At 34.6% G+C, this 14,172-nt stretch overlaps 2 protein-coding genes across 3 annotated transcripts; one reads left to right on the forward strand and one right to left on the reverse strand.

Moving 5' to 3' along the window:
• Positions 1-3,886: 3,886 nt before the first annotated feature.
• Positions 3,887-13,855, reverse strand: LOC117337751 (acidic phospholipase A2 Cc1-PLA2-like). Of its 2 annotated transcripts, none has more exons than XM_033898858.1 (5): positions 13,785-13,855; positions 8,751-8,816; positions 7,231-7,378; positions 5,590-5,723; positions 3,887-5,228 (listed from the first exon to the last, which is right to left on the reverse strand). In XM_033898858.1, exons 2-5 carry the CDS (start codon positions 8,800-8,802, stop codon positions 5,092-5,094), a joined length of 471 nt encoding a protein of 156 aa, XP_033754749.1. In that variant the 5' UTR covers positions 8,803-8,816; positions 13,785-13,855; the 3' UTR covers positions 3,887-5,091. The 2 variants fall into 2 exon arrangements, with proteins under 2 accessions (XP_033754749.1, XP_033754748.1); XM_033898857.1 differs by lacking the exon at positions 13,785-13,855 and adding an exon at positions 8,991-9,084.
• On the forward strand, positions 12,260-12,892 carry LOC117338459 (circumsporozoite protein-like). The gene has a single exon (XM_033899812.1). It carries the CDS (start codon positions 12,260-12,262, stop codon positions 12,890-12,892), a length of 633 nt encoding a protein of 210 aa, XP_033755703.1.
• Positions 13,856-14,172: the final 317 nt, after the last annotated feature.

Raw genomic sequence — 14,172 nt, forward strand, 5'->3', positions numbered from 1 at the left:
TACGAGTCATAAAATTATCCTAAACAAAATTCTCTAAACCTTTGAAAGTGACGTTAACAATAGCAAGGAAATGGGCATCCGAGTGATCACTATATATATACACACAATCAATAGTGTATGTAAGATGGTAAAGACTTATTTAATAGATATAACAAAACATGGTTATGGACTTCTCTACAAAACATGGCTCGACAAATGTAACAACAAACCTTTCTATTATCTGTTACTGCTATGTGTCAAACAAAGTCTGGAAATTAAGCTGAGGTAGTCATCATTTACGTTAGGATATGGTAGAGGTTTACATACTATCAATGTTTGCAGTTTTAAGTGATATTTCCGCTAAGTTTCACATCCTAGACAATTCCAAATATTGATTATGGCATCAACTCCGTGTGTTGGCTATTCAGGTACATAGAAACATTTTGATAAAGCAAATCGTCATTAATTTAGTCGATGGTCTCACATTCTAGCAATCTGAACCTTTGCTGTCAGTTATAAATGTCATGACATTTAACATGAATAGTGAAATGGGGGAAATTTCTATTTCAAACGTTTTTATTTTTTTTAATTAAAAACCGGATTTGTCAAAGCGACACATTTCTGATGGACAAGTGAAATTTGTGTCTGGGAGAGTCCTCGTTCTCAGGATGGAAACTTGACTGAAATAAACAAAATATAATGCAATTTGTTTTATAATTGTATTAACAATAAAGAAGCAATTAACCAATTTGTAGTCAATCGATACTTCCCAAACTGACCAAAAATATTTCCATGACAACATAACGGAATATTTTAAGGAGCTTATCACCATTTTGGATAACAAATAAATGAAGGTGCATTTCAAAGATATTTAATATACCTCGACTTTGTTTGCTTTATGTAAAGATAACTGGTTCAATGGATTTTATCCCTAGATTTCACTCAGCTTTTAGTCCTGCATTTTAGTCTGGGAACTAAAACACCTCTGCTGAACTGAAATATAACCGCACTGGTGTGTTTCCGCCGAGCCAATCAGGCGAGAAGTGGGCGGAGCTTGTTACTACATTTGCTGTCATTTGCCAAGTAACGATACGATTTGACGTGCCTTCTATGTGCAGACGACACAATTTCTAAGTTTTTGGTACTGTCAAGGTTTCCTAAATAAGTGAAAATGGTCCAAAATATACTGCATTACACAAAACTTTTGCATTGTAAGGAGGCGAAGGAGAAACATATAGACGAGATTGACAAAAGCAAGGTTGATAATTGAGATGATGTATTAAGAAAGGTTTACGCTAAAATTGGGATGTAGATGGGTATGTGTTACAAAATCAAAAGAAAGGGATGATCGCGTTGACAAACTTGATAACGGATAACGAATCAAACACTAAAATAACACATCTTAAACTTACGATCGCTTCTCCACAATTGGCTTAGTCGATAGAGAGGGAGGCAGTCACGTTTATGGAAACCAATTTAATATTTCTAGAAAACACTACTTATGAAATGTGGTAATTTGTTTCAATAAGTTCAATAGGCATGATTTCCCATTGATGCTTTTACTTAATGATGTAGAAAAGGGTCATTTGTTCGTTTAAAAGCCTATAATTCGATCTCGGTAAAATGTCAAGACTCGTGTCATTTTTATTGTTTCTTTTCTTACCTTCCAGGTGTCGCCCCGGCTTCACAGACTAGCAAAAAAACACACATAGCAATTCATGTGGCCGTTCGGGAGTGTTTATACCGTCCCAGAATCAGGCGTATGCATTTCAACATGGACAACAATTTGTGGTAAAGAAGAGGAGTTTTATATTGTCCTCGTAGTAAATGCGATCGCCGTGGACAGTTACAAAGTTGTACACGATTACCATCAAAAGTACGGCTGTTGTAACTACATTAAATCATGTCTATATTCGCATTGTGGGACATGAGACTAATATGTGGTCAACGTTTATGAGAATCGAGATTTTCAGGCTTGAGACTTGGCTGATGATACAAAAATACTGTACACAAAATGTTTTGTGGTTTGCTTCATAAACTCCGAGAGAATAATGATAAGTTCCAATTTTTAGATATCTAATAAAAATGCTTTCTCTTTGACTTTAAACAAAGACTACATTGTACTCTGAACTTTAGGTTATTATCATTAGCGTCTAACCACTCTAATATTGATTATAACAGAGTATATAAGTATCACATGCATCTTTACATTTAATGATAAAATGGATTAGCCCGATACATTGAGGAAACGAAAAAGCATCATCTAACCATTATATCAATTACCTTCAAGGGAAAACATAAGATGATGAGTCTAGAGATCAAAAAGAAATAGCCAAAGAGACTCGGTTATTTAGATAGTTGACAGTGGAATTTTTATGACCAGTGCGCATCGGGTTAAACCAACAGGCCTGAGGTATAAACTTTTACCACATATTTAAATTTTTAATATTGAAGCTATAGAGAAGAAGACATAATGTTTTTAACATTTTAGACATTAATCCTTAAAGAAGCTACCAAGAAACGCTTTGTTTTCCTTCTCTAAACTTTCTCAGCCTCAGAGGTAGAATATGTCATACATTTGAGTGATTATGGTAGAACGTCTCATAGATTTTCATGTTCAGCTCTATCTGTCAGCACTCAGAACAATAAAGCCAACTTTACTTTACGCGAAGTGTTGGAACCTAAATTGGGTAAATAGCATTACTCTGCAGCTCCAAGGAAGGGATATTTATTCACATAGCATGAGCATGTTCTTATCTACATTTACATTGATGATTTGTCTCTTACTAGTTACTGGTATTACTACTCGAAGGAGATGATCAGGATTTATATAGGTATGGATTATAGGTATGTAAATCTGTTTCGCATTAATGATATTGTGTTGGGTTTTTTTAATTCTATCTCAAAGCTGTCTTTTTTATGAGATTCAGATTATGCTGGAGACTATCTAGAACAGAGCAGGCTACGTATCCAATATATCATCCCCGACTTCGACTCTCGTCTCAAATACTTTTATAATTGTTTATTGCTATATCCGAACAGCGGTTCTGTGTCCACTATCTAGGGCAAACATTTTACTAATTTGCCCTGAATTTGTATTACATACTAACATTTTTCTGACCAATCGTGACAATTATTGTATTTACTTAATATGACGTATTTTCCAATCCTTAAAAACCATTTATTGTCTTTTAACTTATGGCCAAAGCTTTGAAAGGCTTAAACGAGGTTATGTTGTTTGACACATGATAAAGCAATTGCCTAACCTAATTTCTTCATTAGTGAATCCCAATAATGAATAATTGCAGACAATTTCTAAAATACTTATAAAATATTTCTACATTTATTTATTTAGCGAGTTTTACTACCGCTATTACGGCCTTGCGGTCTTTCAGCTGACGAGTTATATATTTGTACAACATTGTCTGCCTCTAATACATTCGAAAGCATTTAGTAATAAAAAAAAGTATGTCAATAAGGAATATAATACATCATCATTTAACTTATTCGTCTTGTAGGTAATGAAATCGTCAAAGATTGTGTGAAATTGTGAAAATATCAAATCTCATGTTTGATGATGTTGAGTTTCGTGACAAGTCCTTGAACATGTTACGGTTATTTAAACAAATCACAAAGACATTGAGGATTATTTTACTATAGCATTAAGATATATAAAAGGGTGTTCTATTTGATTAACAATGCTTTGATATGTCGATCAGGTTTTTACCTCGTATTATATAAACGAAATGCTCCATCAGAGTTTTAGGGTGGTTTCCTTGTCGCTAATCTGAATCTCAGTTTGAGAACGTCACACCACATGGATATGACCAGGATATGAGATCCACAGTGAGGAAGCAGTTCCTTTGTGAATACCAGGAACACAAAGGTGATAGGGAACAGACAATGGTTCAGGTGTGACGCTTTTTTATTAATCAAAGGTGATATACATCAGCTTTATTACCTTCGAGATACAGACAGCAGATTAGTGTCTTGTGTATATGTAATTCAAATAGAACCGATTACAATTACGTGTGTATATTGCCCTTTCTCTGCACATAAGATTCTGAAGAGTAAGTGTGGAGCCTGTTATACTACCACGCGGTGTCTGGTATCTGTACATGTAATTGTGTAAGACCTTTATGTTAGATTGAAACGACATTAAAGTCTGATTATAATCGCCCAACAAGCACCGTAGTAGAATATGACTACAGCTAGCAGGTCCTTCACCATAGACAGCATATACCGGCACCCACGGAATAGAATTATGACTAATCAACACAACGAGAAAAATAATAGCAACCTTCTAATAATGATCGCCTATCAGACTAAAACTTATATACCAAATATAGATAGAGCACATCTAGGATAAATAAATAGTTTATTCATTTATATCTAAAGATAAAAAGAGAAGCTCAAACTTGTGGAAGGTGGTAAGCCCTAACAATGTTAAGTGTGTAACTTTTAGTATTACATGTACTGTATATAAAATATACAACAACAGCATATTCTTCTTTTTAATCATTTCTTATTAGTCTTTTGTCGGAATGAAACACCTTCATGCAACAGATCACATTTTTTCATAATTCATAAAGTAATATTCAATACTACCAGAAAAATGGACAAAAAATATAACACTTGAAATGATTACTCATTCACTGTCACAATTGTTTTGAAATATACTAGGAATATGTAATACTTGTTTGTTTTGTTTTTGTTTTGTTTTGTTTGTTTTTTGTTTTTGTTTTTTTCATAATTACATATAAGATTTATTACGTCCTAACGCCCTTTTATAGATTTCTTTTGTTTTTTCCAATATGACGAAATTCAACTGTATCAAGAATTTATTATTGATAGTGTTCATTCTTAACAGAAATATAAACGTACAATTTTTTCCAGTCTATATTTTGCATGTCCGTGTCGGCATAGAATTGTCGCTTAAGCAAAAAAAAAAACAGTGGAAAAACCGCAAAGTATTTTCAACACTGCTCATGCTCGATACAATTTTCCACTTCCGCCAATTATATGTATGATATAGTGCTGTCTTCTCCATGTTCAGTTAATGCTTCTCTTTTTATAATGTTCACGCATGCCATATGTCCGATGCTTCTTCGATTACCCAAGTAGCGAACTGAACATGCGCCCCAATATTGTTCTTTTACGGCCATCATAGAAACCAACATTCCTGGCAAAACACCGAGCCGCCATGGAATCACACATACACGATCGTCTTTTACATATGTCCATATCCACTGAAAATAAAAACAAAACAATGAACAATACTGATATAGTCCGTAAGGTACTTTGTTGTTATTTTATCAATCGGAACACTTCGGGAATTCTCGGAAAGTTTGCCGGAAAGGCTCGAAAGTGTCCGATTTAGATGCAGCAGTTAAAACACTATTGTAAACAATATTGTTTTGAAAACCTACGTTTCCTGAGAGGTTAATATAACATCATGAAATGGTGTAACATAACATCCTGAATGTGGACTTCGTTATACTTATCAAATGTGTATATATTATATATATGAACAAATAAAGATTAATTTTGGTCTCGTACTTGTGTATTCTAAGATATTGGATTATTAAAAATCAAACAAACGTTACTTACCACACTCGAATTGGCCATTCTCCATAAACCATCTATAACGGGCTGTATATGGCTTCATCCGCACGAACGAAGGCTCCATCACACAGTCATGCATGTTCACCTGGTCATAACAACGGTCATGATGCATGCAGCACCTGCAATGACGTCAGAGAAGCGTATGAAAACGCGTGCTTTACGCGGGCTTCCTTAATAATATTTTAATGGATATAAATGCTGAAGTCCTGATATGCAACATTTACATGAAAATACATAATGTACCGACATGAAGATTGGGAAAGAGGTTAGTCTACTATGTCGACAGGAACCGGTGTCACAGTAACACATACCTCAGTAAAATATGTTTGTTGGTTACACAGAAGCACGACTTTATTTAAGCATTAACAAAATAATTGTTGTCTATTTAAATCATGATAAAATTACTGTTGTTTTTTTTATCTTAATCATGACATGATATCGGGGGCTATTCTATATAGTATTGTCTTGCCTACAATAAGCACAATGTCGAAATATCTATGGAGTTAATCTACACATAACCTTTAACTCGTGTTATAAGTCTTCTATTTCTAATTCCTTTGTTATGAATCATAAGATTCATTAAAAGTTATCCTTGAAAAATTGAAAGAGTTGACTACATGATATATATGTAACTGTAACTGGATTATGAGGTGAGATGGCGCTAATCTTAAAACTAGTAAACGTTCAGTTATGACAGGGTGTCAAAATGCTGAATGGTGATGATGAACCAGTTAATGAAGTTTTTTAAACTCTTTCTGATTAAAGTCTTGAAATTAAGTTATTATTATGGATAACCTACGTATGCCAAACTCGTAGAACATCTTGTACTACGCACTGTTTAGATACTCATTTGCCCAGGTCTGAAGGTTTTAGAAGATTTCAATTTCAATTCAATTTCAACAAATTTTATTGCCATAAGAAAAAAGTAAATATGTTTGGACATCAGGCATAGCCTTCCTCAGTCTTCTCCTTAAAGTGATATCAGGTGATAAGAAATACAGAATGCAAATTGAAGGGGAAGTAACTCTTTGATGTAAGCAGACTGGTTCAGTGTTCTATAAGATAGTAACTCTTCTTTAGAAGATTAAAACGAATATCAGTGCTGAGACAAATCCATGTATCATATACAAGATGATAACATGCATTAAGAGAACCGTACACGTTTCTAGTCCTTGCTTAAGGCAGGTATTTCAGTCTTAACTGTAAAGAATTCAAACATTTGTCGCCGGAAAACGATTTACTCACACTGAATGGCGCGGAGGAAAAGCACAGTTTGTGTATATATGATTCGTATTTAGGAATTAATCAAAAAAGATAAACATTTCAAACATGAAAATTATATATAAGAAATTCAGAAACAATTTCCTGTCAGTATTAACACTAACTACAGTAAAATAAACCTTTTTTTTTATCACGTGGCGGGAAGTTCCGCGAATGTGACATAATGTAAGGAACGACAACTCTGTTTAGCGAGTATCAAAACTATCCCACTGTCTTCTCACAAAGTATGGCTAGCATAAACTAAAGATTATCTAATTTCAGATTTGTTTATATTACGTTATTTATCAGAACACTTAAACCACAGGTACACAAATCCATCATCACTATCCTGTATATGTTACGTACTCGTCTATGGGGTCTAAAGGAATACCGCGTCCGCCCATCCCACAGTAGTTTCCGTATCCGTTGAAGTCAAGTCCGTTTCTTCCGGTCAGCAGCTTGATCATGGTGCCGAACTCCCGAATGCTCCTCTTGGATCTCCGGGCTTCGGCTCCTACATCCAATCATTTTAAATCATAATGTATAAATAAAAACAATGGCAAGATAAAACGAGCATGCGCCTGTGGAGTTAATGCTATCATTAACCAAATACACAAAAATCATGTTTCGACCAACATTGTATCTTGAAAAATTGCCAGATTTAACAGTTACATGTGCATGCATATAATATATATTCCAGTGGTTATCTACAATCATTGTGCTAATTGTAGTTTATCTACATTGGTTTCTATGGCAACCATTGATAGCGCGCTAATACATTTTTTAACCTATACATATTATTATTTCATTTCATATTGATGTAAGGTGTAAGATTTATATTTGCCTTTGCAAGCTCTAAACTTGTTTTCCCATCCCATAAAAATATTTGTATATGTATTGATTATTTTGATTGATGAATAAATATTGTTTGAACTGATACATTATTTCGTTAATCTGTTTTTAATTTGGTTTTGCGCTTAAATTTTAGTGTGTCAAATTAGGTACGGTTACTGTATACTAATCAAGCTTAATTTTACAAGATGGTACTGTATAGGAAAAGTGTTTTATCAGAAATAGTATGTAGAAATTATGTGATGTTATTGTGATTTACAAAGATATGGAGGCTTTTAGCCTGCGTACATGGCAATTCCTATCAAATCGTATTAGACAGGGTTGGATGGGGAATGTCAGCCAATCAAGGCAAAGGATCTCGATGACGTAGTTACACGTGCTAGGCCTAGTATCAGGGAGATGAACCGTTAGCCAATAAAATGTAACATTTATTTGCATATTCACATTTCCTGCATGGAGATTTTAAATCCCCATTATAATCTCAATGAAATAAAAGCATAACTTTTTTATAAAAATATCCTTAACATTTCTTTAAAACTAGATATGTTTCCTTGATGAACCGACAAAAATCTAAATCTAAAATTCCCTACTTGATATCAGATTAAACTTTCAGATATGTATATGCAAAATATATTTCACTAATATTTTTTTTTTAAATCGAAAAATATTTTGTATATTAATTAATAATTAATCAATATTTTAGACATGCTATTCGTTTTACTCGTGAAATGAATAGATACCATGACAGCGTGTGATATAGATGGACATGTATTTAAATGCAAAGGTAATGATTTAAACATATCTTTATTTGTAGCTTAACTTTACAAAGGGATTGGGCACAAGTTATACAACTTATATAATGTCGTTTCTCGATACAATTATATATAAACATTACAACAAGATGATATATTTACAAATTTAATTTCAGAGAGACATAACATGATCGTGCAATATTTTATCTTGTAATTTAATCTTTTCGTATCATATTTTAAATATTTACTTGCAAAACAGTATGAGGGGAAGAAGCGACTTACCATAGCAGTGCCCCCACAGCAGAATGAGAGTTAAAATCCAGCTAAAGCGCATTGGACCTCTCAGACCTGTCAAAATATAAAGAGGAAAACTGTTCAAAAATCAGTTACCACAGATTACCACAATTTCAATTACAGAGTAATCTACTACCAAAACTTCAGCCAGCTTCTCAGATACCTCGCAATGCTTGGCCAATGTCACATGCAGGGTGTAAAAATATAGGTAAAATTATCGAAACTCACGTGCAGAAAGTCTGACCCTTGCCGTGTATTTTGATATAGTGACTCGTTGGAAAACTGACCGTTGAATCTGCATGCTACGCTATTAATACTGACCCAGGCACTAGGTCAAACATAAAACTGCATTATCGATCTTCATCGATTGATATATTTATGTTTTCTACCATTTCCTGTCATTTATTTATTTCCAAGTCTCCATTGATCTACATATGTATGCCACAGTGATGTATAACACAGTGGTATTTATTGACATTGCTAATGCATGTATGAGGGGCGGATATGTACATATGATTTTCTTGTAGGACCTAGAAATAATATAAAGGAAGTGTGAAACGCAAACTGAGTCAAACAAGGGTTGTAAGTATTACCAAAATTCATACTGGTTGAAAATTGGAATTTATGGGGAACTCGGCGGTTTTATCTTAGCATAATTAGAGCACCAGTTGCATGCGCTTGACCGCAATTCCTCGTGTTTGTATGTGCTAGACATGTCAACAATAACCCTCGTTGTAATGACATTTGTTATAACGGACACTTTGCACCGCCGACCAAATTTTAAGTCAAGGTCATGGGTTTCCATTTTAATTGTTTTCCCTTTTCTATTTTGCAAGCTTTTTTATAACTTCAAAATGATCAGTTTATTAAGAAGCCGGGTAACTTCGATTTCATATTTAGCGCTAATCAAAATTTTGTAGTTTCAATTCATTCCATAAATCTAATTTAACCTTACAGCCGGTTGCTGTATCATTGTTGGTATATCAAAGATGAAGGAAATGTTTATTTTGACGAAGCTTTAGATATATGTAAACAACTTCACACATCTACCGTACATTAACCGTCAATCATATCGATGTCCGCAGGGGATAGCATGGAGTGTTGTTGATCATGGTGGCTGGTTATGGCCATATTTTTACGATGTCGCCTTAACGTAGCTATGTCATGGTGACAACACAGAAAACGTGTATAAACATATATGTATATACCGCAAAAAACTAGCGTACAAAAAACTTGATAAATATTGACCTTACCGACACTCTCCAACTGATTGAGTTTTTAACTGACGTTTTTTTGTGACAACTCAAAGATGAGAAAGCAAAATGAATGTTATATTTACGAAGGAAAACAAGAAAAACAAAACTGTCCCTTTACAAGCATCTTGTATCTTTACAAGCATCTTGTATCTCCATTAGAACCAGGCTCACAAAGTGTCTAGAAAGCAAATATTTTATTGGAGGTCGTGTGTGTATAATATGACGTCATCAATACATTTTTTTATTTGATTTGAAAGTATTTTATTATTTAAAGACAATTGGATTTGGCACGAGTTTTAACACATTATAAAACCCTCTCCACAAATGTATATTACAAAGATTGTGATAGCAACACAGTATATTTATAATAATTTATCAAGAAAGAAAGGCAAAGAAGAATGTTTCACGAAAGACAGATCTAGAGATATAAGAGTGAGATGAATGTTGCTACATTAGGATATATACTACAAATTAAGGTTCATAAACGAAGTACACAATATTTATTACATTTTTACCAGTGAAATATAGAAAACTATTTATTTCATAATAGTAATATTTTTCACAAGTGACCAATCAAAACACTGCTTACAAATGAAAATGGGGAAAATAAAAGCTGACCCGTTATGTTTTGCTTTAAAATGTAATAAACAAAACATCTTCTATATATTTTTAAATACACTTAATTCAGACTAATGCGAAGCACGTTCTAGCTACACATCCAATACACGTCACTTATCCATTGTCCATAAAAGGCATTCCTTAAATCCTTCATCTGGTCACTCCTGAACTTTATAGGTTTCTTATTTATATGACATGTTTTAGAGATTTATTATAAACTGTAAATGATATACATATTATATGAACCAATTGATTTGTTAATATCATCAAATTGTAGACTGATATAGAAGTACCTGTTAACATGATAATTTTGCTAAGAAATGGTTACTTAATTGAACAAGAGGCCCAAGGGCCTTAACGGTCATCTGACTCTGAAATAAAGACCCTTATACTATTGTATTCTCTGTAGCAAGTATATAGTGGCAATGTTGGCCATGGTGGCCATCTTGGATTTCTGACCGACCCAATAAATAACAACACTTGGTCAGGACCATCTCAGGATAATTTCTGGTAAGTTGGAGCTGAATCACAGTGGTGGAATTTGAGAAGAAGTTTGAAATAGGTGTTATTCAGGAAAACCATGATTGCACAATCATGTAACAAAATGGCCATCGTGGCTGACATGTCAACGTTTTCCGAGGCCGAAAAATAACAACACTTAGTTGGCCCTCCTTCCTTAACATCCTCAACAATTTCCAGCTCAACGGCACCAGCTGAACTGGAGAAGAAGTTTAAAATGTATTTTTCAAGATGGCTGCCATGGTGGCCATCTTGTGTTTCTGGCCGACCCGATAAATAACAACGCTTGGTAAGGACCATCTCAGGATCATTTTTTTGGTAAGGTAGAGTTGAATCCAACAGGTGGAATTTGAGAAGAAATTTAAAATAGGTGTTGTTCAGGAAAACCATGATTGGCAATCATGTTACAAAATGGCTGCCATGGCTGCCATGTCAAAGTTTTTACGAGGCCGAAAAATAGCAACACTTTGTTGGCTGCCCATTCTTAACATCCTCACCAATTTCCAGCTCAATGGCACCAGTGGAATTGGAGAAGAAATTTAAAATGTGTTTTTAAAGATTGCGGCTATGGCGGCCATCTTGGATTTTTTATTCGGTCCAAGAAATAACAACAATTGGTCGGGATCATATCAGGATCATTTTAGGCAAGTTTCAGTTCAACAGCACTGATGGAACTTGAGAAGAAGTTTAAAATGTGTTGCTATGGCGGCCATCTTGGATTTTGGACCGACCCGGAAAATATAACAACACTTGGTCAAGACCATCTCAGGATGATTTCTGGCAAGTTTCAGCTCAATCCCACTGGTGGAACTTGTGAAGAAGTTTGAAATGTGAAAAGTTTACGGACGGCGCACGGCGGACGACGACGGACGACGACGGACGAAGCACGATGGCTATAGGTCATCCTGACCCTTCGGGCCAGATGACCTAATAAAAGTTTGAACTGTTTTAAAGGTAAACTCATTGTCAACTTTAGATAATTCCTCATTTCCACACAATAATGAGTTTAGGCGTACAGGCTGATGGTGTAACAGCTTATCAAACATTTCACGTCTAATATTCATATAATTTGGACATTGGAAAAGTAATAAAAAGAGTTTCCACATGGGTAACTACATAGGTAACCACATGGGTAACCACCACATGGGTAACCACATGGGTAACCACCACATGGGTAACCACATGGGTAACCACCACATGGGTAACCACATGGGTAACCACACGGGTAACCACATGGGTAACTACATAGGTAACAACATGGGTAACCACACGGGTAACCACATGGGTAACTACATGGGTAACCACATGGGTAACCACACGGGTAACCACATGGGTAACTACATAGGTAACAACATGGGTAACCACACGGGTAACCACATGGGTAACTACATAGGTAACCACACGGGTAACCACACGGGTAACCACACGGGTAACCACATGGGTAACTACATAGGTAACCACATGGGTAACTACATAGGTAACCACACGGGTAACCACATGGGTGACTACATAGATAACCACATGGGAAACCACCACATTGGTAACCACATGGGTAACCACACGGGTAACCACACGGGTAACCACATGGGTAACCACACGGGTAACCACACGGGTAACCACACTGGTAACCACACGGGTAGCCACATGGGTAACCATATGCAAATGAAGGTGATTATACTAAATTCACACGATACAGGTCATATTAAGTTGGATACAATCGTGTCTAAGTTTTGTTGATCAAATATTCAGGCGACGAGAACCGAAATAAACAAACTCGGATGATTATTATGATCAAATTCTTTCATTTAAGGTTTATTACTCAATATATACACTAGTTAATAAAAAAAAAAAGCAAAGGATAGCAACGACCATGGAAGATAGATACATGTACTTTTTTAAAGGTTCTTAGAGTTTATACAAGTTGTTGGCAAAGGCCAATCATTATACCATATTCATTTCTTATAAGTACAGAATGTACAACATGGTAGTGGCTAGCCTGTTAAACAAAATAAATTCAGCATCAAAATCCAATAGGCTAGACTATACAAATCATTCCCCACACAATTCGGTAGATTTTAGAATGAATTTGTATTGTATCGGGAAGGATTAACGTTTCGACAATCAAGAACCGTAAATGCAATTTTCAAAACAAAATAAATAAATCAAATCGACCAGTTAGGCATCTTAATTAATATCTTATAATTTTGATTTTGTTTTATTGGCGGTAGACATGATTTGATCAGATAGCCTTGCTCAAGTTATTTTTTGTGCTAAAGGTCAAATGAGATCCTTGTCCAATATATATTATATATAAACATGTATGTCCGAATCGCGTATTTTGATGTCGAAAGATGCACATAGTGTACAACTTATGGAAATATTATAATGCATTCAGCAAAGATCCCCTTTCGTCAATAACTCGCCATTACATGTATATATATCAAATAATGTATAGCCTACAAGATGTGTACATGTATTGCATACAATTTGTTCATGTTCAGACCCAAAATAATCATGTATATATTTTGTATATATCCATTACAATTCGTGTTTACAAAAAGAATGATCTACCTTTATATTATAACTTTTAAAGGTAAACAAATATGATCACGTAGAAAATTGAACTTACCAAGATTCCTACATAATCCAAATGCAGTCAACACACGGATAGCCCGATCACTAAATGAAGAAAATGGCAGCTACCCCCGGGGTAACTAAGCTGTCACGTGGTTAAGTGAATGATCGAGCAAATTTTCAGGTCCACTTCCTAGTACATATAGCCCTATCTGTAATTGACACGTTGATGTTTATTACGTATTATTACATAGCCTTGTTACGTACGTAATCAGTTTGTGTCAAATCAACCGAAGAGTATTTCATATCTAAGAAAGACGTCGGTATTAAAAAACAGGAGATCAACACCCAAGTGACTGAATTTCTTTAATATGAAGATTTTTTATTTATTTTTTTACATCATTTACAATGATAAGAATTAATCAATAAGCTGGAATATTCAG

The sequence above is a fragment of the Pecten maximus genome, chromosome 11, assembly GCF_902652985.1.
Source record: "Pecten maximus chromosome 11, xPecMax1.1, whole genome shotgun sequence".
Taxonomy (NCBI): Eukaryota; Metazoa; Mollusca; class Bivalvia; order Pectinida; family Pectinidae; genus Pecten; species Pecten maximus.

Excerpts from the sequence above, each read along its gene's own strand:
- LOC117337751 (XM_033898857.1), bottom strand. The coding sequence starts at position 9,063 with ATGCAGATTCAACGGTCAGTTTTCCAACGAGTCACTATATCAAAATAC. Across the intron at positions 7,379-8,750 it reads GCTGTGGGGGCACTGCTATG|GAGCCGAAGCCCGGAGATCC; the intron begins GTAAGTCGCTTC and ends GATTGGATGTAG. Across the intron at positions 5,229-5,589 it reads GAATGGCCAATTCGAGTGTG|TGGATATGGACATATGTAAA; the intron begins GTAAGTAACGTT and ends TTTTATTTTCAG.
- LOC117338459 (XM_033899812.1), top strand. The coding sequence starts at position 12,260 with ATGGGTAACTACATAGGTAACCACATGGGTAACCACCACATGGGTAAC.